Source organism: Archocentrus centrarchus, chromosome 5 (genome assembly GCF_007364275.1).
Source record: "Archocentrus centrarchus isolate MPI-CPG fArcCen1 chromosome 5, fArcCen1, whole genome shotgun sequence".
NCBI lineage: Eukaryota > Metazoa > Chordata > Actinopteri > Cichliformes > Cichlidae > Archocentrus > Archocentrus centrarchus.
In genome coordinates this window covers 31,263,576-31,285,546 of record NC_044350.1, presented here as the reverse complement: position 1 = coordinate 31,285,546, position 21,971 = coordinate 31,263,576, and the positions used below count along the sequence as shown (strand labels likewise).

At 40.7% G+C, this 21,971-nt stretch overlaps 1 protein-coding gene across 1 annotated transcript; it reads left to right on the top strand.

Moving 5' to 3' along the window:
• The first annotated feature begins 427 nt into the window (after positions 1–427).
• On the top strand, positions 428–20,407 carry cept1b (choline/ethanolamine phosphotransferase 1b). The gene is made up of 10 exons (XM_030729752.1): positions 428–626; positions 2,969–3,255; positions 5,202–5,376; positions 6,765–6,912; positions 7,000–7,141; positions 11,597–11,681; positions 11,992–12,123; positions 13,522–13,680; positions 15,100–15,225; positions 16,896–20,407. Exons 2-10 carry the CDS (start codon positions 3,065–3,067, stop codon positions 17,016–17,018), a joined length of 1,281 nt encoding a protein of 426 aa, XP_030585612.1. The 5' UTR covers positions 428–626; positions 2,969–3,064; the 3' UTR covers positions 17,019–20,407.
• The last annotated feature ends 1,564 nt before the right edge of the window (positions 20,408–21,971 follow it).

The window sequence follows — 21,971 nt, the reverse complement described above, 5'->3', positions numbered from 1 at the left end:
AGTTTTTAAAAGTAGAAATGGAAGCAGAGCCTTCAGCTTCTTCTGTGGAACCAGCTCTCGTTTAGCTTCGGGAAACAGACAGTCTCCCACAGTGTCTTTCGTCCTGTCTCCATCCCCTCAGCCCCAATGACTGCCCCTCCCTGAGCCTGGTTCTGCCTGAGGTTTCTTCCTGCGTTCCTGAGATTTTCCTTCCCACTGTTGCCAAGTTCTTGCTCATAGCGGGTTGTTTTGATTGTTAGGCTTTTCCCTCTATTATTGTAGGGTCTTTACCTTACAATATAAAGCACTTTCATGCGACTGTTTATTTGGCGCTATATAAATGAAATTGAACTGGTGTTTGAGCGGGATGTGTACCTGTGAGATCTGTTCAGGGCAAAATTTACCCCTTTCGAAAGGAAACTTCGCGAGATTTCCCTGATGGCTAACGATAACTAGCCTGCTGTGTCAAACCACAGTGACACCGGTCGTGGTGATCCACCTTACAGGTGCAGACGCTGCTTTGGTATTCCAAGTAATAGAGGGGAAATCACAAAGCTAACCGCGCACAGAAAGGTGCTGTCTGTCGGCTTGAAGCACTCCCACTTGCCCCTCGGACTGTCCGCGACTCTCGTCCTTTAACCGCCCAGGTCAGTCGGCATTACGTTCAGCATCTTGCTAGCGTTCTTCAGGTTAGCCAGCTAGGCTAGCGTGAGCTAGCCGCAGTCACTACGGGAGGTCTAGGACTCTCCGTGTGATTTGAGCCAATATGCTGAAAATGCAGTGGTACCTTTAGCAAAGTAAGCATGACGAAGAGATAATAAGCCAGCAGCAAGAGTGTAAGTTTAAATTACCAACCTGACACGAGTCTTTCGGAGCCCTTCGCTGGGCTAACGTTGCAGATAGTCCAGCTAATGCACACGCTAGCTGATGGGGAGCGGGCTAACAGAGTGTGCTAGGTCCCAAGAAGCAGGTTGTTTGCTGCCCTAGGTTTGTGAGCAGCTCAAATGACAGTCACAAGAAGCAGTTTAGAAACGTATACAAGGTTCATTAAGCGCAGCGTCAACAGCTGGCTAATTAAGCCCTGCCAGTGTTAATAATATCTTAATAGCGTCATAAATATAGTTTTATTGACTTAATCTGTGTTCAGCTCTTCTGTGTCCTGTCATCAGCACCACATGGGCCTGCTCTGTTTAGATGTGCCCTGCTGTCCCAGTTATGAGTCTTGCCTCTGAATATTATGAGGAGTATAATTAATCTGATTACTCATAGACACCTGTGAGGCTAACTGGGTGGCTCATTATCTTTGTAGCAGTGTCCTTACAACCTCAGTACAGAGTCAAGTTCAGTATGTCTTCATGTGGATGTCCTCTCAGTATGCATTTTTAAAATGCATAAAATTTATACATATACGTTCCCATTCATTCTGTCCGTCACTACTCAGAGCTCTTGACCATAGGTCAACTGATAAATGGACAGCTTCGCTTTCATGCTCAGCTCTCTCTTCACCACAGCATCCACATCTGCCTGTCAATCACCCGCCTCCCTGCTCCCTTCACTCATGATCAAGACCCATGAGATACTTAAACTTCTCTACTTGGGACAGCAACGTGTTCCTGACCCAGAGTGGGCACACCACCATCTTTGCAGTTGAGGACCAGCTCTGATCAAAAGAATGTGATCGGAGAAGCAAGCAGCAGAAATGAGCTTTCTCCCAAGGGTGGCTGGCCTCTCCCTTAGAGAGAGGGTGAGACGTTTGTGATTCAGAGTAGAGCTACTACTCCTCTACATTGAAAGGAGCAGGCTGAGGTGGTTTAGGCATCTGACGAGGATACCTCCTGGGCAAGGTGTTCCGGGCATGTCCTACTGGGAGGAGGCCCAGGAAACACTAGAGAGATTAAACTGTTAAAGTCAAACTCCCAGAGAGTTGCAATTCAGTGGCCTGAACAGCCTGTCAGGCATCTCTGTGTTATTCTTAATTTTATAACAACCTGAATATTTGCAAAAAGAACCGTTTTCTTTGTCAAGCGCTGACAGGAAGTGTCAGATAGTCTTAACTGTATGTATCGGGAAAATGTTGAAGCTGTCAGTTAATGTATATCATACGTCATTATGATGTTTGAGGTAATCTGTTGATTGGCAGATTGTTCAGGTCTTGAATCACGTCACATTTTCAAAATCCCTTTACGCCAGGATTTTCAAAATAATACGTGATCATTTATCTCTATTTGTAGGAGATAAATAACAGAAATCGGGGAAATGTTTTTGTCATGATGCTGATCATCTGATGCATTTCCGCTTTGCTTTTTACCATAACCGTGTTTAAACGTTAGATCAGATTTGCATGCGTTAACCAGTCATCAACATGTCCATGTGGGTGTCACAGGAAATGTCTCTGTGACAGTTTTGGTTTCACTTTCAGAAATGTTGCATCTGTAGTTCAGGGTGGTCAGAGAGACCTGCAACATGGGCCTCCATTATTAGTTCATGATTTTAGACCTGTTTCACATCAGAATAGCTCTGCATCAGAAACTGGAACTGTGTCAGAGTATTTCTACAGTTTTGCAGGAAGATCTAAATATGGTTTAGACTTTATGCTGATACTTTTTTCTGCTTGAAAAAAAAATCCACTATTCCAGCAATAATTGTCTTAGCTGGTGATGCATTACCCCCCTTAAGGTACTAGTGAAGTGTTTATAGTAATTTTTGTGCAAATCAGTCATTTTTAAGCAAAAATATAATCTGTTTTCAGGTTTGCATCTCCGCTAGTGTGCGGATTTGTCAGAGAATGTAAGAGTTCTGGAGGCACCTTATTTAACATTGTGATGTATATTGAGTAGCCTAAAATATGAACTAGTTATCAGAAAAAAAAATAGTTTTTAGTTGTAGCCTAAGAAATTGCTTTTTTGGGATTTGTGAAGCTGTATTTTTTTTTTCTGAGATATTTCCACAGGGCAGTCTCATGATGTTGGATTGTTGAATTTCGTCCTAGGCATCATCTGGCCTCGCTGTGGATCTTTAGCCCCTCAGGCAGGGCAGTGGCAGAGGTAGAGCCTTCAGGGACCAGACCAGCAGGAAGCAGGGCTCCATGAGCGCGACGGGGCAGCAGCAAGGGGGGGGTCTGCGTACTCGCCGAGGCCTTGGCCGGGACAAGGACCTGGGACAGGGCATGGGCATGGAGGCGACCTGCTGGCTGTCCCCTGGAGTCCTGCGCAGGCTGATTGAGTTGCCCTCACCCCCCCTGTCTCGACACCAACTCAAGAGACTGGAAGAACACAGGTAACACAGGTTCCTGCTGTGGTCACTGCAATGATCCTTATAAGCTAAAAGTGCAGGCTTCAGACTGCTCTACATGCTCAGTTTTTTTTCTACTCTTGGCTCTGTATGATGTCAAAGAGAGGGGATATCCATAATGTGATCGTCTCACACACAGAAGCCCTCTTGCTGTTCAAACCTTCTTGTGAGGGGCATCCAATCAGAAGAGGGCTGACTTAAAGGGAGAAGATAAAAGCCCGTTTCAGACAGAAAATGAATTGAATTTATTTTTTAATTAGTTTATTTGATTCAATTAAGATTAAAGTTCAAGGAAATTGAAGTGTCATCTTTTTGAAACTATAATAAAATAACTTTTTTCTTTTTATTTTTTTTTGGTCTGGAAGTAATTGGGTTAATTAATCATCTTGTTCATCTCAATCCATGTCATTTTTTGGCCATGATTGAGCTGCCCCATAATGCCCTTTTAACAGACTGATGTGGATGGAGCAGAATCCTCATAATTATTGTCTACAATATCAGTTTCCAGTTAATGTTTTTAACAAGCGAAGTAGCTAAAATTGTGATTATTTTCTGTACAAACTTAAGCTTCGGGTCTGCATTTGTGTGCTCCTCAGGTTGAAAGAAGACACGCCTGCACGTGTTCTCTCAGACTTGTTTCAACATGAAGAGCATAAAGTGAAATATTGTTTCAGGTTTCCAAGAGCCACTCAGACACAAATATGTTAAAATATTTTAACCTGATGTCTTCAAGAAAATTTGTGACTTTATCTCAGACTTGGCAGAGATTTGCTCTGGTACTCTATACTGTTCAAATGTGACATTTAAAAGTAGTGTTTTTTTTATATATATGGATAACACGTGGCTACGTGTTCATTATTGGTTTCAAAGAAAATAAAGCTGGCATGTCAGGGCTGATGTTACTGCTGACAGATCAGCCCTGTGGCTGTTTTCTTTTCTTTCAGACTCTCAGGACAGACTGATTCACACCTTGAGTTGAATTCAACACATTATTCATATCATATAAAACTAAATTTAAGATCAAACTTGTGGGAAAATGCATCAGGCCTGAAAATATATTCTTCACAGTTAATCATGTTTATCATTTCTGAGTAAAATAATGAAATTAAAGTATTTAAGAGCTTTATCTAAATATGTTTGTTAATGTGCTCAGAAAACATCGTTGTACTAAATGATATCCCGTTGTCCCAAGTTTGTGGCAGACCTGTTTTTAACCACAGATGAAAATGAACTGTTATTTTGAAGCCATTAGTTTTTAAACTTTGATCCTCCCTTTTCTGAGGCTAATGAGCTGGCTAGCGAAACCACCATCTTCAGGGTTTCCATCAGGGTGTTACGAGCCAGATGGGGTGAAATTCTTGCAGTGACGTAACTGAAAACATTAGAAAAATGTCCAAACTGAATTTAAGATGACTGAATATTCTCTAAAGGCTTTTATTAAATCTGTTTTAAAACATTTTCAGATTTAAAGGACTGGCAGGCAGCTGGCTCTGAATTCACAGGACTTAAGGTTATTGGTTTAACGTTCTGCTGATGTTATGTTGTTTATGGTCCAATGCACAAACAGCTGTGCTTTTCAAATCCTTATTGAATATATTCAGTAATAAACTAGAGTACAAGCTGAGAAATTTAGGTGAACCCTTCAGTTTATAACTCACAGAACCTCTTTTAACAACATCAAACTTCAAGTACTCCCTGTAGCTGCTTATAATTCTTAAACAAGGACAAGGAGGAATTTGATTCATTTAGGTTTCATTGCAGCTGACAAACTCAAGCACTGCCAGCTGTAACTCTATTTCTGCAGCTTGTGGAGCTATATTTAAACACAGTTGCTAATTAAGCCCTCATAAAAGTCAGTAAACATATTAATGTTCACCCAACTGCTGCTCCTCTGGGACTCACCTGTCACCACCTGCTGCCCATCCCTGCAGGTACAGCAGTGCTGGACGCTCCCTGCTGGAGCCTCTAATGCAGCGCTACTGGGAATGGCTGGTGGGACGCGTCCCTTCCTGGATTGCACCCAATCTCATCACCATCATCGGCCTGGCCACCAACATCTTCACCACCCTTGTGCTCGTCTATTACTGCCCGACTGCCACTGAGCAGGTTAGTCATTAATCTGAAAGAGGATGAAGCGCATGTTGATGAGGTCCATAATGAAAAGTCTACTTCAAATTAAAAGATAAGCATATAAGAAAAGAGTGAGATGAGGTCATGAGAGCTACAGGAAGGCTTTTAATGTGACACATCAGCAGGGGGTGTGAGACAATAAAAGGTCAAATAAGAAGTCGATGTTCCGTTTAATTCATGAATGAAAGCGCTGTTTTAAAAAAAACGGTATATAATAGAAAAACATAGCCACCACCATGTTGAAAGACTGTAAATGGGCTTTTTAATGCTACACAGTTGGACATTTTAACATGGGAATATATGGCCTCAAGTAGGCATCAGAGGAACTGTAGCATTTTTTGCACTTTGTGTTGGCTTCACTGCTCAGTCTCAGAAGTTGCTGCTTGGGCGTGCCTGTTATGTGGACGTTATGAAGATAAGCGCTTATCAATATGCTATTAAACATGGGTAATAAGAAATAAATGGTCTGTGCTAATATGCCTGTTTCAAATCAAGTAACCTTTAGGTGACCTAATTTATGGGTCAGGGACCACATTAACTGTTGAACCAAATTATAAAAACATATTAGTCGGAGCAAGTGAGAAATATCTGTGTAGACAGTTTTGTAATTGTGTCTCTTAAGCTTCGTGACCATCAGAGTGGGAGGTGGCTTTACTTAACTTCCACTGAAAACATTTTACACAACTTCCTGGTTTCTCTGGACAGGCCACATACCTGAACACCACCGGTTTTCTTTGGAACTGCCTTCAGCCTCATGAAATGAAGTGGGTGGGGGGGTGGGGGGTGTCTATAATTATTCCAGTTCCTTTTTTTTTTCTTGTTTATTTGCAGGGGGGGGGTTAAAAAAAAAGGCAGCTGATGTGCTTGCAATCAATACTTCTCATGGCACGTTGCTGCTTTTGTCATAAATATCAAATTAATAGCTGTTCAAATTAATATCAGCCCACCTCTGGTCAGTCACTAAAGTAATCTACATCAGTCATTATTGTATGTGAATGAGGGTCTCACACTGATACCTTTTTTTTTTTTTTATACTGAATGTAGGAACTAAGCTCTCCAGTGTGTCTTCCTCTTTCACAGCACTCTCCTTCCCTTTTGGGCCACACAGCATGCATTATGAAGGGTGTTAGCACAGCTGTAATGGAGTGCAGTTTGACACCCCCCCCCCCCCCCTCCCTCGCAATATGTATGTTAATGAGGTGAATACAAAAACATCACGGGGATGCTCTCTAGTCCACCACCACCCACCGCATGTAAAAATTAACATTAGACTGCACCTGTATGTGGGCATCAAAGCAGTGAGACCTCGTCTTCATGTGAATATTTGTGTGTGTGTGTGTGTGTGTGTGTGTGTGTTGTTCCAGGCTCCTCTCTGGGCATACCTGTTGTGCGCTGTGGGTCTGTTCATCTACCAGTCATTGGACGCCATCGACGGGAAGCAGGCCAGACGCACTAACAGCAGCTCTCCGCTGGGCGAGCTGTTTGACCACGGCTGTGACTCCCTCTCCACCGGTCAGCTTCTGTCCTGTTTGATTCTGTGTTTCCGAAAATGTGAAAGCCCAGTTAACGAGATGTGTGCTGTGACGTTTGTCTCTGCAGTGTTTGTGGTGTTGGGAACCAGTATAGCAGTGCAGCTGGGCACCAACCCGGACTGGATGTTCTTCTGCTGCTTCGCCGGGATGTTTATGTTCTACTGTGCCCACTGGCAAACGTATGTGTCAGGAACGCTGCGCTTTGGGATGTGAGTCAATAAAAACTGCTTATTTTCTTCTCTTTTTCTTTAAAGAACAGTTTGCAGACATTTGTCTCGTCTCATCTTAGGAAAGATCTGTTTCATTTCTGATTTCAAAGCAGTTCTCACTGATGGCTCACTGCGCGGGTTAAAGTAAAAGCAGTGTTTCACACACTGTCTGTGTGAAAGCAAAGTGACAGCAGATGCTAGTCATGCTGCCTCAGATCCTTTTGAAAAGGTCAAAGTTAAAAAAGAAAGTAAGATTTACTATGTGTGCACCTAGATGATTAAATGTTGCTCCCCTCACTTTATTGGCACCAAAAGAAAAACTAGTTGGTTAAACAAATTATTGATTTATTTTGTTGTTGTTAATGCACACCACTACTTAACTGCTGCTTTGAAGACTTTTGTGTCTCTCTCTGTGGCAGGAAGTTGTAAACGATCGCGGTGAAAATTAAGACAATGACAGACCTCCTTTGATCTCCAAAATGAGCGGCTGTACGTGGGCTTTGTGTCAGGAAATTTCACCTTTTATCACGCGTCCAAGAAATACGTAACCACTTACTGCACCATCACAGTCTGACGCCAATTCATTAAATCGATTTTTAATCTTTTCGATTTATACTTCTGGAGACAAATTTTTCTTTATTTTATTTATTTATTTTTACTTTTCATCTGTCTCATTTCTTCTGATCTTGTCCACCTACATGGAATAAATATATTCATTTTTATAGGGTTAAAAAAAAATCCACATTTGGGGGCTGAAGAACATACGAGCCGATAATTTTGTCCCTCATACCAGAGACAAAAGTTTGGACAGATTATCACAAAACAACTGTGTTGTTTTATTGGTGTTACTAATTATTTAAAATAAAACAAAAAAAACTACTCACGTAGGTTTAGACATTGAAAATACTTAAGTTTAGCCAATAAAACTAGTGAGTTAGCTTTTTTTTTTTGGTCTCGGTGACGCGTCCTGGCTGAAGCGTCCTGGCTGAAGCGTCTGGCCCACGTGCACACTGCACTCATGAAACGTGCTTCGTCTCCATGAACGTGAACAAGTAGATTACTTTTCTGTAACTGTTCTACGTCGTGCCATGACACCAGGCCGGTTCTGCACAGTCGTGCAGATTTTAAGCTACCAGCAAAGAAGTCTGCTGGTGTTAGCATTGCTAACATTAGCCCCACTCTGCTAACTGCATGTGTGCAATATAAGGCGTGGGGCAAAGTGCCACATATTTCAGTGGCTTTTGCAATACAATTTCATTATCAGAGGATACTATTAAGTTTCAGATGGGTCTTAAATGTGCGCACAATAGCTGCAGAGATCATTTTGGATCCTATCCATTAGATTTTTGACTGTTTTCTGAGTACTTTTTTTCCGCCTCTTTCATTGACTTGTAAATTCGCTTAGTTTGTCACCAGGATGATCCCTAATTTTCACAAAAGAGGGTGACATGAAAACTTCATGTGATTAACTTAAAAACTTAAAAGTTTTTTCTGGTTGTTTAATCACTTTTATTGAAGAGCTTCTGTTTTATATGTTTTAAAAGTAAACATCTACAAGTTTGGCACTATTAGTCTAAAAATAATGGGGTCCTAGATTAAAAAAGAACCTCATTTATGGAATCAAGTTATTTTTAATCACCTTCTGACTTTACCTACTGAAACGTGTCAGGTAGTCATAAAAAGTTCTTTCAGGAATTCAGTATCAAATATCAAAGTTGAAGTTTCATTAGATCGCAGCGTTTACCTGTGCAGGTGAGCCAGAATAAATGTGGATGTGTTCTGTGTGTAGATTTGACATAACAGAGGTGCAGCTCTGTCTGGCAGGATTACAGATGCTCACAGCTGCTGTGGGTCCCTGCCTGTGGAACGTGATGGTAAAATTCCTGGCTGCTGCCTGCATGGCTCACTGCTGTCCGCTTCCGCAATGAACTCTGACCTGCATGGAGTCACATGGAGAAACTCAGCTCGCACTCATTTCTGCTTGAAGGTGCAGTCAGTAAAATATAGAATCAGCTGAGGGAAGCTCACTTTCAGGAAACCGCTTCATTTGCCAAATATAACGTAATATTTCTAAGATTTTAATTTAGAGCTTTTAATTTGAAGAGTTTCGTGTTTTACCTCGTTAAATATTTATAAATTAATATTTTGATAAAACCTTGGAGGTGTTGTTTAAAATTGGAAGAAACTGTATTCATGCCATCATCTTGGCTTGAGCTGAACTTAACTTTCCTTTCAGAGAATTGAAAGCGTCCTGGTGTAACAGAAAGAGGTGCACTTGATTTACAGTATTGTGCAAAAGTCTTGAGCCACCCTTCATTTCTTTTGCAATGGGAAATGACCGCAGAGATTTATTGAAACGTGTGAGCGTAAATACGGTGCCAAAGCCAAAAACAGTTCTAACAAACTTAAAATTCAGTATTTGCTGTGACCACACAAACTGAACTCTCTCAGGGAGCTTTCTTGTAATTCCTCTAAGTAGTCTTCAGGAATAGTTCTCCAGGCTTCTTGAAGGACATTCAAAAGTGTTCTTTGGATGTTTCTGCCTTTTGTTCTGTGTCAAGATGATCCTACATTGGAGTCCGGGCTCTGGGGAGGCCAGTCCATGGCTGATAGGGGTCCATTGTCTGTTTTGTTTTGTCTTTCTCTATCCAGGTATGCTTTTACTGCATTGGTGTTGTGTTTGGGATCATTGTTGTACTAAAAAGCATTTGCCAATCAGAAGCTTTCCAAATGGTATTTCCTTGGTGGATCAAAATCGGATCGTTTTCTATGATCATAATTTCATCAATTTTGACAAGATTCCCAACACCGCTGGCTGAAATGCAGCTCCAAACCATGACAGAGCCTCCACTGTGTTTTACAGATGGATGTTGTACTTCTCTCCTGACCTCCTCCATACATATTGGCAACCAAACAAAAACTTTAAAATTTGGGCTTCTCATTCTAAGACCTGTTGCCACTGATTTTCTTCCCAGAACATGTCCTGTGGCACAGTGTAAGAATGGCTTAGCCATCCTTCCAGATGAACTCTGCTACTTTGAAAGAACTTCAAAAGTATTTCTCAAAATCACTTTAAAAAATTAGAAGAAAGTCTGGCTCCTTGAGAGCAAAATAAAAAGAAATGAGAGGTGAATCAAGACTTTGACACAGTACTGTATTACACAAGACAAGCTGTCAGCTTTGTAGCAAAACTGAGTCAAACAGTTTATCAGTGTGTCTTCATAATCAAATTAAAAAATAAACTTCTGATTGAAATTACATATAGATTAGGGCTGGGACTTTAACGCGTTAATTTCGATTAATTAATTGCAGGGAAATTAACGAATTAAAAATTTTAACGCATTTTAATCGCACTTTGCACCGTGGAACGTTTCTCAGTGCACGAGTTCCAGGCATACAGATTATATCGACGCACGATGTCCAAATTAGGGGCCGCATCCTTCGAAGGACCCGGCCCACGTCCTTCGCAGCCCAGGAAGACCGCAAAGATTGGAAGTGAGCCGCTAGCCTTCATATCAGCGTCACCTGCCCTCACCTCTGCGTAGCTCATGTCGCCTACCAACTGTGAGTGCGAAGCACAGCTGTGTAAAAACAGCTGGTTAAACGGAGAGCGACGCTTTGCTCCTTTTTGTGGTTTCATTTTAAGTCTTTATTCAAAATAAGCTGTTAAAACAAGCATAACAACATCAAGGAATACAGCTGAGCGAATGATTAATTTCCAACTATATTAATTGAGACATTAATGTTGAATAAAACTATCCAGTTATGAAGCTTAACTTTAATTTCAGGAGTTTGCTTATCACAGGAGCACTTCCACCCTTCATTGGTCTGTGTAGTAGACTGGTGGGAAAATAAAATTTTGACGTTTAAGCTTATGTATGTTGATTCATTCATCAACCAAACTTAAATTAATATTTCTCGTGTTATATATTAAAATGTGATTAAAATGCGATTAATTTCGATTAATTAATTACAAAGCTTCTAATAATTCAATTAATTTTTTTAATCGAGTCCCACCCCTAATATAGATTAATCGCCTAGCCCTACTCCAACTGTTCACACCAATGAGGATGGTGACCAGTGATGATTACATGGAAACAAAGAGAGAAACTGCAAACCTTTCAAAGTCTACATGCATCAAACTTGATGTCCTAGCAAAGTTTATCAGATCCATGCTGCAGTGTGCCCTGCAGTAAACCTGCTGAAATTTAAGTGTGTAGGTACCTTAAGAGAGCAGGTGAGTGACTCACTCAGCTAATAAAACGCGTCCTTTTGGTGACACAGCCAGTGAAATATTACTGATCGCACCTTTAACCTCCAAAACAAACACGTGTCGAGCAGAGGAACCAGCTCCATGTCCAGCAGTGTGTTGTGGGGGAAGGCTGCAGGATGACTGTGTGCGTTCAGACGTCACTAATTCTCACTGTAAACTCTCTGCTTTCTCCTCCCACTCAGCATTGATGTGACTGAGGTGCAAATCTTCATTATAATCATGTATTTGCTGGCCGCCGTGGGAGGATCTGCTTTTTGGCAGTCACTGGTAATTCTGATTGATCTTAATCTGAAGGAATTGGAACCAATGACAATGAGTCCATAATGATGTCATGATGTTTAACTTGATAATTTTAAAATGATGCTGCTCTAACGTTGATGTTTAGACTGTTTTACTGTAATGGTTATAAGAAGTGAGCACTTTTAGTATTCTCTAACATTAGTCATGAAGCTCTCAATGAGGGTATAATAATGAACATGCTCTGAAAGGTACAAAAATAGGTGGAAATTTGATGTCTGATCAGGAGTTGTTTTGTGTTGCATTCACAAGTTTTCCGTGTTAATGTCTTGATTTCCAGATTCCGATCCTAAATATCCAGATGAAAATGGTTCCTGCCATCTGCACTTTGTTAGGAGCCATCTTCTCCTGCACCAATTATTTCAGAGTTATTTTTACAGGAGGCGTGGGCAAAAATGGATCCACAATAGCAGTAAGCCCTCAACATCCTGTCCTGAATCCATATGATTTCTGATGCCTTTTTTCCACTGATGCACTGCAGAGCTTTGTTTTGGTACTTTATGAGCGCTGCCCAATGTTTTGAGCGGCTTGGGAACATATGATGGGGTAATTTACACAGGAATGTGGAGGCTACGTCTCATGTACCCAAGTTAATCTTTTCCATCGACGGGGTTCCGGTGCCGGTGCCATTATTTGAACCGTTCACCGGTTTTCCCACCGCGGAAGCACTCAGTGCTCGGCTGAAAAACGGGTTCAACTCGGGCCCCGCAAACTAGCTGGTCTGGAACCAAGAACACGTGACGAAAGTTTTCTACCATCTTACATGTGTATTACATGAGAAAAGCGAAGCGATTTTCACGGCTGTGAATTAGGTTGGGTCTTAAGGCAGAACTTGCTGCTTTGTATCAGTTCATATCACAGATAAAAGGACACAAAGTGCGTACTTGTCGTCTTGCTCTAATCGCTATCTGTGTTTACCTCTGTGCTGCACACAGATGCTGCAGTAGTTTGGTTTGGACCGTAAAATGTGTTCGCAGCACAAGAAAGGAGAGCGTGTTCTCCCACGTTTGCGCTCTTCGGCTTCTGTGTCCAGATGAGGACCCGCCCACACTCATACATAAAGGAGCGGTTCGCAAGCGCGGTGGAAACGCGGGCCCGTTCCTAAGCTTTTCTCCGGTTCTTTTGGGAACAGCACCGGAACCCCGGCGGTGGAAAAGGGGTATCAGCTGCATCTTGTTAATGGATATCTATATAAAAATAAGTGATCAACACATGACAGATTTTAGCAAAACTGCTAATTTACATCCACCATGACATAAAGCTACACAATATTTGAAAGACATAGAGATATACAACAAAAGACAAGTACAAGTTTCTTGATACTTTGAGAAGCCCCTTAAAATTCGAATATGTAGAGGGGTAATTATTGTCATTTGTAAGCTCTTCCAATGTTTTCTTACCTTTGCTGACAGCACAGTTTGTCTAAATCTGGTTCATTTATGAGGCACTACTTTTGGCAGCCCCTCCTGAAGCCACTGACACTAGCAGTGGCTCCAACCTCTGACCCGGCAGTTTTGCTAGTATTTTGGCATGAGCACCAGTCTTCATGGAGGAAATGCACAGAACAGGTTCTAGATATGGCACTGCATCAGTGCAACAGGGTTATGAGAGATGAGTGAGGTTTTATTTTTGGTATGATGAGTCAAGTGTATATGTGTAATGTATTATGCTCAAATTAATTTAGAAGTATTGATTTCCATTCAGAGTAAAAATGTTTTTAAACCAGCTTTAGTTTGTGTCAGATTTTTACCTGAGCAGCTCCACTGTAGGTTTCCACTGACATTGTCTTTTTATTGTCTTTGTCCTTCAGGGAACCAGTGTCCTCTCTCCAGTCTTACATATTGGTTCAGTCATAATTTTGGCAATGATGATATACAAAAAGTCTGCTGTCCAACTCTTTGAAAATCACCCGTGTCTTTATATCCTGGCGTTTGGCTTCGTCTCAGCCAAAATCACCAATAAATTAGTTGTAAGTCAAACATACTTTTTTTTTTTTTTCTTTATATATAATTTACTGAATTAATGCTGTACTCTTTGTTTGTTTGGTTTTTTTTGGTTACTGTTATTGATACTTGGTGAATCATTTCATGGTCAACGTTATCCTGTATGAAGAGAGTCTGGAGAGGATTACAGATGCTCAGAGTTCAAGGAAGATTTTCACATTTTCCAAGTTTTACTTCTGAGCATCCATTACAGAGAGAGGTCCAACATGTGATTAGCCTAACTTACCATAAATCCTGAAAACAGGGTGTAACTGTTTGACTGGTTCCATCAACAGACCCCAAAAAGGGTGAGGGTAAAATACAACTTACCAGGTTCACAAAGTAGAGAACATACCAGCAGAGTGTAAGCTGTTAATAGATATGAGGGGGTTACAGTGTATATTTAGCAATTTTAATTTCATCTCAACTAATCAATGAAACAGTAATTATTGGTTAAGGATTTCTAAACAGGCGACTGTCCCTACGCCAGCTGAGAGACATCATCTCTTTCTCCAGGCTGTCCTGGATCTGCGCTGGTGTCTCTTCCCTGTTGAAAATCCATGAAGCACCTCACCATTTAGGAGGCGTTCTGATCATATGCCCAAACCACCACACCCACCTCCTTTCGATGTGGAGGAGGAGTGACTCTATTATGAGTCCCTCCCAAATGACCACTTTATCTCTGAGAGCCCAGACAATGAGGAGACTCTCAATTCCCACCGCTTGTAACCGCGATCTTGGTCTTTCCATCACAGTTGCTTTACAATTGTGAATCCCAGTTGGAACATAACATTCCCAACATTTAACTCTTGGGTTCTTTAGTTTATTAATGGGATTTTTCTGCAGTTAATTTTATTGCTGTTGCTTTAAGCCTAGCTGAGCTCTTGGATCAGGCAGGATAGCATTTAACTGAGCTTACTAGTACTTAGCATGGTCTGTCAGTTTGTTGGCATTGTTGCCAACAGCAGCAAGAGGGGTTCAAGTCCAGGCAGGGACCTTTGGTGTGAACTTTGCATGTTCTCACCCAGGTTTCCACTGACAAAAACGAGGTTAATCATGCCTATCCTAGCTTAGTATATACTCTCACAAAAATCCCCAGGCAGAGACTTCTGAACATCTCCTGTTTGAAACTGTCTTCTTTTCCTCCTCGTAGACGAGAGATGCTGGATGAGAGGCGTCTCTGAAGATGTTCACAGCCCAAACTTTATAAAAATGAGAGCAGAGAAGGGGGAACAAACTCCTCAGTAATTTAAGATGCATGCAAGATTCATTAGTCAGGCTACCAAACCAAACTGTGGCAGAAGAAGTTAAACACAATTTGTGTGTAAAACTGAAACTTCAAACAACTTCTGTGCCTTGCAGAAAAGGCTGATTAATTGAAAGTGTGTGTGTGTGTGTGTTTCCAGGTAGCACATATGACAAAAAGCGAGATGCATCTCCACGATTTAGCCTTCCTGGGACCAGGGCTACTGTTCCTGGATCAGTATTTCAATAGTTTTATTGATGAGTACCTGGTGCTCTGGATTGCACTGGTAAGTACACACAATGTTTGGATAGATATGGTCATGGTGTGTGTGTGTGTGTGTGTGTGTGAGAGAGAGAAGCAGGAAAATCACATCAGTAACTAATATCATTAATGATGGATGTTATATTTAGCTGGGCCGTGTCTGCGGTTTGGTAGTGGTAGAATTCAGGGTTTACATCTCCTTTTCCTGCTCTGATAGTCACAATGTCTAAAGGGCTTTGATGTTCAGGTGTACTCAGTGTAGATCACCTGTGCTCAGTTACTGCTGCTGTTTTAATCAGTAATCGTCGAACCTTCTCACTGATTGCTGTCTGTGCTGTATGGAAGCCCATTATTGCCTTTAGTTTATAGATATGAAGTGTTAAAAATGTAGTCATTCAAAATGGACCAAAATAAGATAGTGAGTAAGACGAGCTTTTACAACTATGACAAGTGAAATAAAAGATGTTTGTTCCCCATGAGGACCTTGCTTCAGTCTGCACCACCATCTGCTCTGCTGTGGTACACACTCTGCTGTATGTGCTGCAGACAGGGCCCAGTCTGTTGTAAATGACAATGACACAATTTCCAAATTAGCCCAGACAACTTAATTTGTTTTTAACAAATACAAAAATTACAAGGATAAACTGCTCTGCTTAATCAAATGCTGGCAATCCACATACTTACAGAAACCAAAGTTCTTAAAATGAAATATCCAAACTGACATTAAAAACAATTTGGCGCTTTAAAAGATATAACTGAGTACTTCATGCTCTCCTGCTGCATGGTCTCCCCGTTTGTGTGTGGGTTTCCTCCCACAGTCCAAAGACATGCAGTTACTTGCTTTAGGTTAATTGGTGATTCTAAATTGCCCATAAGTGTGAATGGTTGTTCACTAACGCAAAGAGACAGACAACCATTCACACCTATGGGCAATTTAGAATCACCAATTAACTGTCAATTAAATGGCTTTGGACTGTGGGAGGAAACCAGAGTTCCCGGAGAAAACCCACGGAGATCCTGGCCAAGGTGGAATCAAACCTAGGACCTACACACCACCGCAATTTTTATATATATATAAAAGTAATAGTAATTTTGATTTCACTTAATATTGCAGCTGAGCAAAAATGTGACAATAGTGGGGTAATAATATTACCCTGTAATGTATGCGGTTGGGTAGTAAGCATTTAGAGACTGGGGAGGTAATGTGGAAACAAGTGTATGACTTTGAAGCAAAGCCAATTAGCAATTAATATAGTAATATATTGGTAACGTTAGGATAACCTTTTAGTGATAAAATGGTAACATCTGTGCATTTAAATTTTTATATGCTGACTTTAAAGTGGTGGTAACCTCATAATAATAAGGCAATATTGGTTGATGTTTCAACTTATTAGGATGCTATTACCATATTATAATGATGGAATTAATCCTACGTTATGTCTCCAGCATTCTACACAACATGCATGCCTAATGCACTAACCTCTCCCTTGTTACCCAGTTACATAAATTTCGGTGTAATATTACTCAGCTAAACCCATTGTCGGTACAAGATATTACTTGGTTATCACTTAGCAAGTTATTACCACTTAATTAGGATTTCTGAATTTCTTATTTCCCCACAGTTACTGAGCCATAATAGAAAGTGCTACTTTTTCTGCCCTTTAATGAGTGACCTTGTTTCTTTCTCTCCTGCAGATCATTTCCTTGTTTGACTTGGTGCGTTACTGTGTCAGTGTTTGCAACCAGATTGCCTGCCATCTTCACATTTTTGTTTTCAAAATCAAGCCTTGTTCAGTCCTCAGCTCAGCTTCTCACTGAGGACACGCCGGCCATTACTGACTCTGCCCCCTTCCCGTTAGCTGCACTCACCTTTTTCTTCCCTCTGTTTTCCACGTAGTTGGGGGGGTGTAAACTGTGTGCTTCTGCCAACTGAATGTCAGGACAAATAATATATATTAAGATACTGGATTATTACTGTCATTGTTTCTTTTTCACCAGTGCAGAATTAAATTTATACCAGTTTCATCTTCTGCTCCAGTACTAAGAAATCTTCTGACAAACTTATGGTTGCAAAGAGCAAAATTTTCAGGAGAGTACAGGTGCTACTCAGTGTGTTCAAGGAGAGAAACTTAACGGTGTGTTTTAACGGTTCGTGTGCAAGAAAATGTATAGGAACTGACTCATTCTGTTTGCTTTTCATGATTATAATTTTTGTAACTTTACCTTTTTTGCTATTGTAAATACCAAACTGTTACAATGTCTGTGTTTCTCTTTTTAAGTTAAAAATCCTTCTGTGACACATTTATTAAACCTTCCTTCATGTATATGATTTTAAAGACACTTTATCCCACTACACAAAACGGAGCAGCTGTTTTACATCAGCAAAATGTGGTTTTGGAGGAAACTTGATGCCAACTTTACTGAATTTTTTTTTTTTTTTTTTTTTAAAGCAAACCTGAACGTCCTTTTTGTACAAACCTGCAGATTAATTCACTGCCACTTGCACTGGGGATTTGGTTTATTTTCAAGCTCTTTGCTGATATGTTCATTGTGAAGGTGGTACTTTTGTTATTGGGGCTGGGATTGCATTTGTTTTTATAGTAAATGTGAGAGGGGGGTTGTGCACGAGAGCAAGTGGGTGGAAGACACAATAAGTCACAGATTCATTCACTGAGTTGTAGTTGTGCAGATGTGTGTGTGTGTGTGTGTGTGTGAAAGGCTTCGGTAGCTACTTTTGACCTCATGAATGATTTAACTCTCAGGTTTCCTCATTTTTCAGTTGATGTGAGCAAAGATCAAAATGTTTTAAGATGGTGTGAAGCAGCTGCTTATTCCAGACAGCTCTGTCACTGATCTCTGCTATTTTCCTCTCCACTGGTGGCTTTATTTATTGTTTTTTAAGCATCAAATTCCACAATAATGAGTAAACTAATCGGCCTGCCTGCTTCTTTGTTTCGGATGATTTTTCTGAAACATTTTGTCTGTGTGCTTTTTCCAAACAAGTCAGGAAGAAATGGCACATTTTGGGGGAGTGGTCTTCTTCATTCCCTGCAGCGTGACAGGTTATGAGAGTCAAAATAAAACTACACTGTATGTTCAAGCAGTGCAACATTTTAGCTCATTTTTAATGATTTGTCAGGTTTTAGTACACAGGCCACTCTTCTTAGGTCAGTTGCTTCCTTTTCATGACATTTCCCAAAGTTTGGAGTGTCGGGCCTTCTTGTGTTGCACCTACGTCGCTCAGTCGCTGCTTTGTGTTTCAGTATTACCATCCCCTGCACAGTACATCTTGTTTCCTCCAAAACGCACGCCCGCTGCAGCAGAACAGGTGCACGTGAGAGATTGCAGGAGGTGAAGTCACATGATGTCACAGTTTTTAAGGTGGTGACTGAAGAGAACCAGATCAAACTTAATAAAAATGTGTTAATTTGAAATGTGGCTGCTGCTCACTCTGCCTCCACGTCGTCGTCTGATGCTGTTACACCTCGAACCGACTGTTGAGCGTCGCTGCTTCCGGAGAGGACCTGCAGTGATGGCCTGTGTTCATGTGGAGCTCATGTTTGTCCGTAACAGCAGAGGTTAGCTTCTCGCTTTTGCGTTTTGTGCCTGTGTTACTTTTTTTTTTGTTGTTGTTGTTGAACACTTCCGCCTGTAGATGCTGTGCTATGCCTCTGCGGTTTGTTTAAAATGACCCACAATGCCAAGTGTTGACTGAAGCAAGAGGCTTTTTGTGTACAGTCTTCAGAGCTGTGTCACTGTCTCAGCTGGATGAGCTCGGGTGGCGTTATCTGGATGAGGAGAGAATGTTGGCTATTGATTCATAGGAACAAGGCCTTCTACACATAAGTGTTAAAGGACCACTTCACCCAGAATCACAGAACCCATTGTCCTCTAATGCCTTAAGATGGAATATTATGGCTGTGTATTATGTTTTATACCATACAAATAATGTCATTTTGAGTAAACGGGTGTAATGAAAATAAAGGTTAAAAGAAAAACATTGCAATGAGGGTAAAGTTTAAAGTTCTGTGTATTTTGAGATTAAGGCATCACAGAAAGAAAATGTAATCAGACAAAACTGGAAAATATTTAAAGTTGTACACTTACAAAATAATCCCGATATTTCAACAGTGAAGGTTTGATAGCTTATGTTTTTTTTCTTAGTTTCTTGAATTTTTTTTTAAGCAAAGAAAATTTATAAAATGATTCAGACTGAAGATGTAACATTTTGAGAATAAAGCTACAGTAATTCCTCAAAGCAGCACTGCGGGTAAAGGAAAGGAACGAATTTACAATACTCTGAGAATAAAATTGTATCCAGTGAAAAGGACATTAAAAATATGTTGCACAATAAAAAGTAAAGTTTGTAGGGTGAAGTAGGTAAGTAATTTTGAGAATTAAATGCCAGTTTAATTTGCAGTATTAGAGTAAAATGAATTAAAATTCTGAAAGTTCATTTTAAGAAGTTATATAAGTTTTTTTTTAAATGTCAGAATTTAGTTTCAATTTTGGGGGGAAAACAATTTTAAAAGGTTTGAAATATTTTTTGCGAAAGCCACTGTTTAAGTTTTCTAATATTTCCATTTTGGTTTGGAGGCAGAGAGAAAAAGTTTTTTTGGGGGGGGGGTCAGAGGCTGTTTTGTGATTTGGCTGAAGTGTCTTTTTAAGGAGTCCACCCTTTGTTGATTTGTTTTATTTTAATATATAGTTGTAAATGATGCACATTAATGCATTAAAGAGCGGCGCTGACTGAATGTTACATTTAATCTTTTGATCCCTTTGAATTCTGCAGTTGGTGTCTGTTCAGTGATGTAGGAGAAAACAAGCTGATGCTCTAATCTGCACGTGTATCCTGCTGTATAGTTTTGTACTATAGCCGGAGAGTGTTTGTATGATCGGAAAAACAACTTTTCATAACCACTCTGTGAAATTCAGTATCAACAAATGCTCGTGTGCATCTTATAGTTCCTGATGTCAGGTCACCGCTCTCATTGTTACCAGTAAAGATTTGCCTTAAACACGTTTGTTTTCTATTGTTTCGGACCGAGACGAAGCGTGTGGTCACTGTGTGTTGGTTCTGATGGTCAGACTGCTGAAGCTCAGGTATTTTTCCAGTGTGTGCTACACTGTGTTCCCAGATGGTAATCACAGTCACCTGACAATCTCTCCTGCTCCATTGCAAATAAATTTCATACTCCAGCCCGGAACCAGGTTTGTACTTGTGTTTTTTAACTGTAAACATCAAAGTGATGGATTCACCTGCAAGTTTGTCTCATTCCTGGATCTGGATCCAGGAATTTTTGGAAGAATTCTTTACCATTCACAAATGCATGTCAAAATGATACGGGCTTGATATCCAAAAAAAAAATCACAAAATGTATCCACATTGTGATATCCTTCTGAATCCAGGGACTAGATGGTGTGGAGGAAACTTTTTCATATTGGATTATACATACATACTCTCTTTGGCTTTCCTCAAGTACCAGACATCATTTTAACCCCCTGAAAGTACAACACAAGGTATTTCACAAATTCAGCACAAAAAGTAAGGAAACTTGATTATTTCTTTGTTGTAACAATGCAATAAATCTCATACTGTCTTTGAATTTTGTAACTTGCCAAACAGCTTATTCTACTGCTGACTCTTGTTTGATGGTGTTTGTTGGATTGGATGATTGAGGTCTGAATTTATTCATTTAACAAACAGGTCTCAGCAGCATGTGGAAGAACCATGCACAGCCACAACAGCCTGGCACCTCCTCCTCATGCTGATCACACAGTGCTGTGGGATAGCATCCCATTGATGGTGTGGAGGAAGCTTTCAGTGGCAGTGGCGCAGTGGGTAGGCGTTCGCCTTGCAGCCGGAGGGTTGCCGGTTAGAGCCCCTGTCCCTGCGCTGTGTTGTGTTCTTGGGCAAGACGGTTAAACCACGTTGCCTAACGGTAGCCCCGGTCTCTGGCTGCATGACCGCAGATGCTCGTCTCTGGATGAGTGATCTGGAACGATCATTTCGTTGTGTGCCTTGTGCGCACAATGACAATGAGTTGAATCTAACATTCTTCAACCAGCAGTCATCCAATCCAATAACACCAAACAGGGTGGAGGGGAAATTAAACAGACTTTCCAGAGGTATAAGATTTATTGCCAAGAAGCATTGTTACAACAAAGAACTAATTTACCAAACACAAACTATCATTATTATATAAATCCTTATTTTTTATGCTAAGTTTATCTGGGCATTCTGTATGGGTAACAAAAGAAAAACCTAACTATTGACCCCTCCAGTGAGGTTAAAGCTAAAGTCACAGTTTCAGTCCGCATGTGTCAATTTCCAGGCCTGGGGACTGAGACTGGCACAGTGCAAAATTTTATCCAGCCCACAAATCAGTTTAAGTTCTTAAAGACTGCAGTTAGTTTGTGTATTGTTTTATGATACGTTTTTACACTGGAAGTTGGAAAACTGCATGATTAAAGATCTTTCACCTTTAACTCCACAGAGAGGCCCCGGCTGACCAGAAAGTCTGAACCCAGAACCTTCTTGCTGTGAGGCAACAGTGCAAAGGCACTGCCCGACCCCACTCCAAATGCTGACTAATCTTGTTTCTTTCAAGCTATACTAGCAGTTTCTGGTAAAATACTGCCACCCAGTGGTGACATTAGCTCCTTTAAATGCCACCATTCCTCTTCCTTGCACACTTGCACACAGTTTTTCATGGTACTAGAAAGCTTCCCGAAGCAGCTTGTCGGATCCCCCGTGGATTTAGTTTGTCT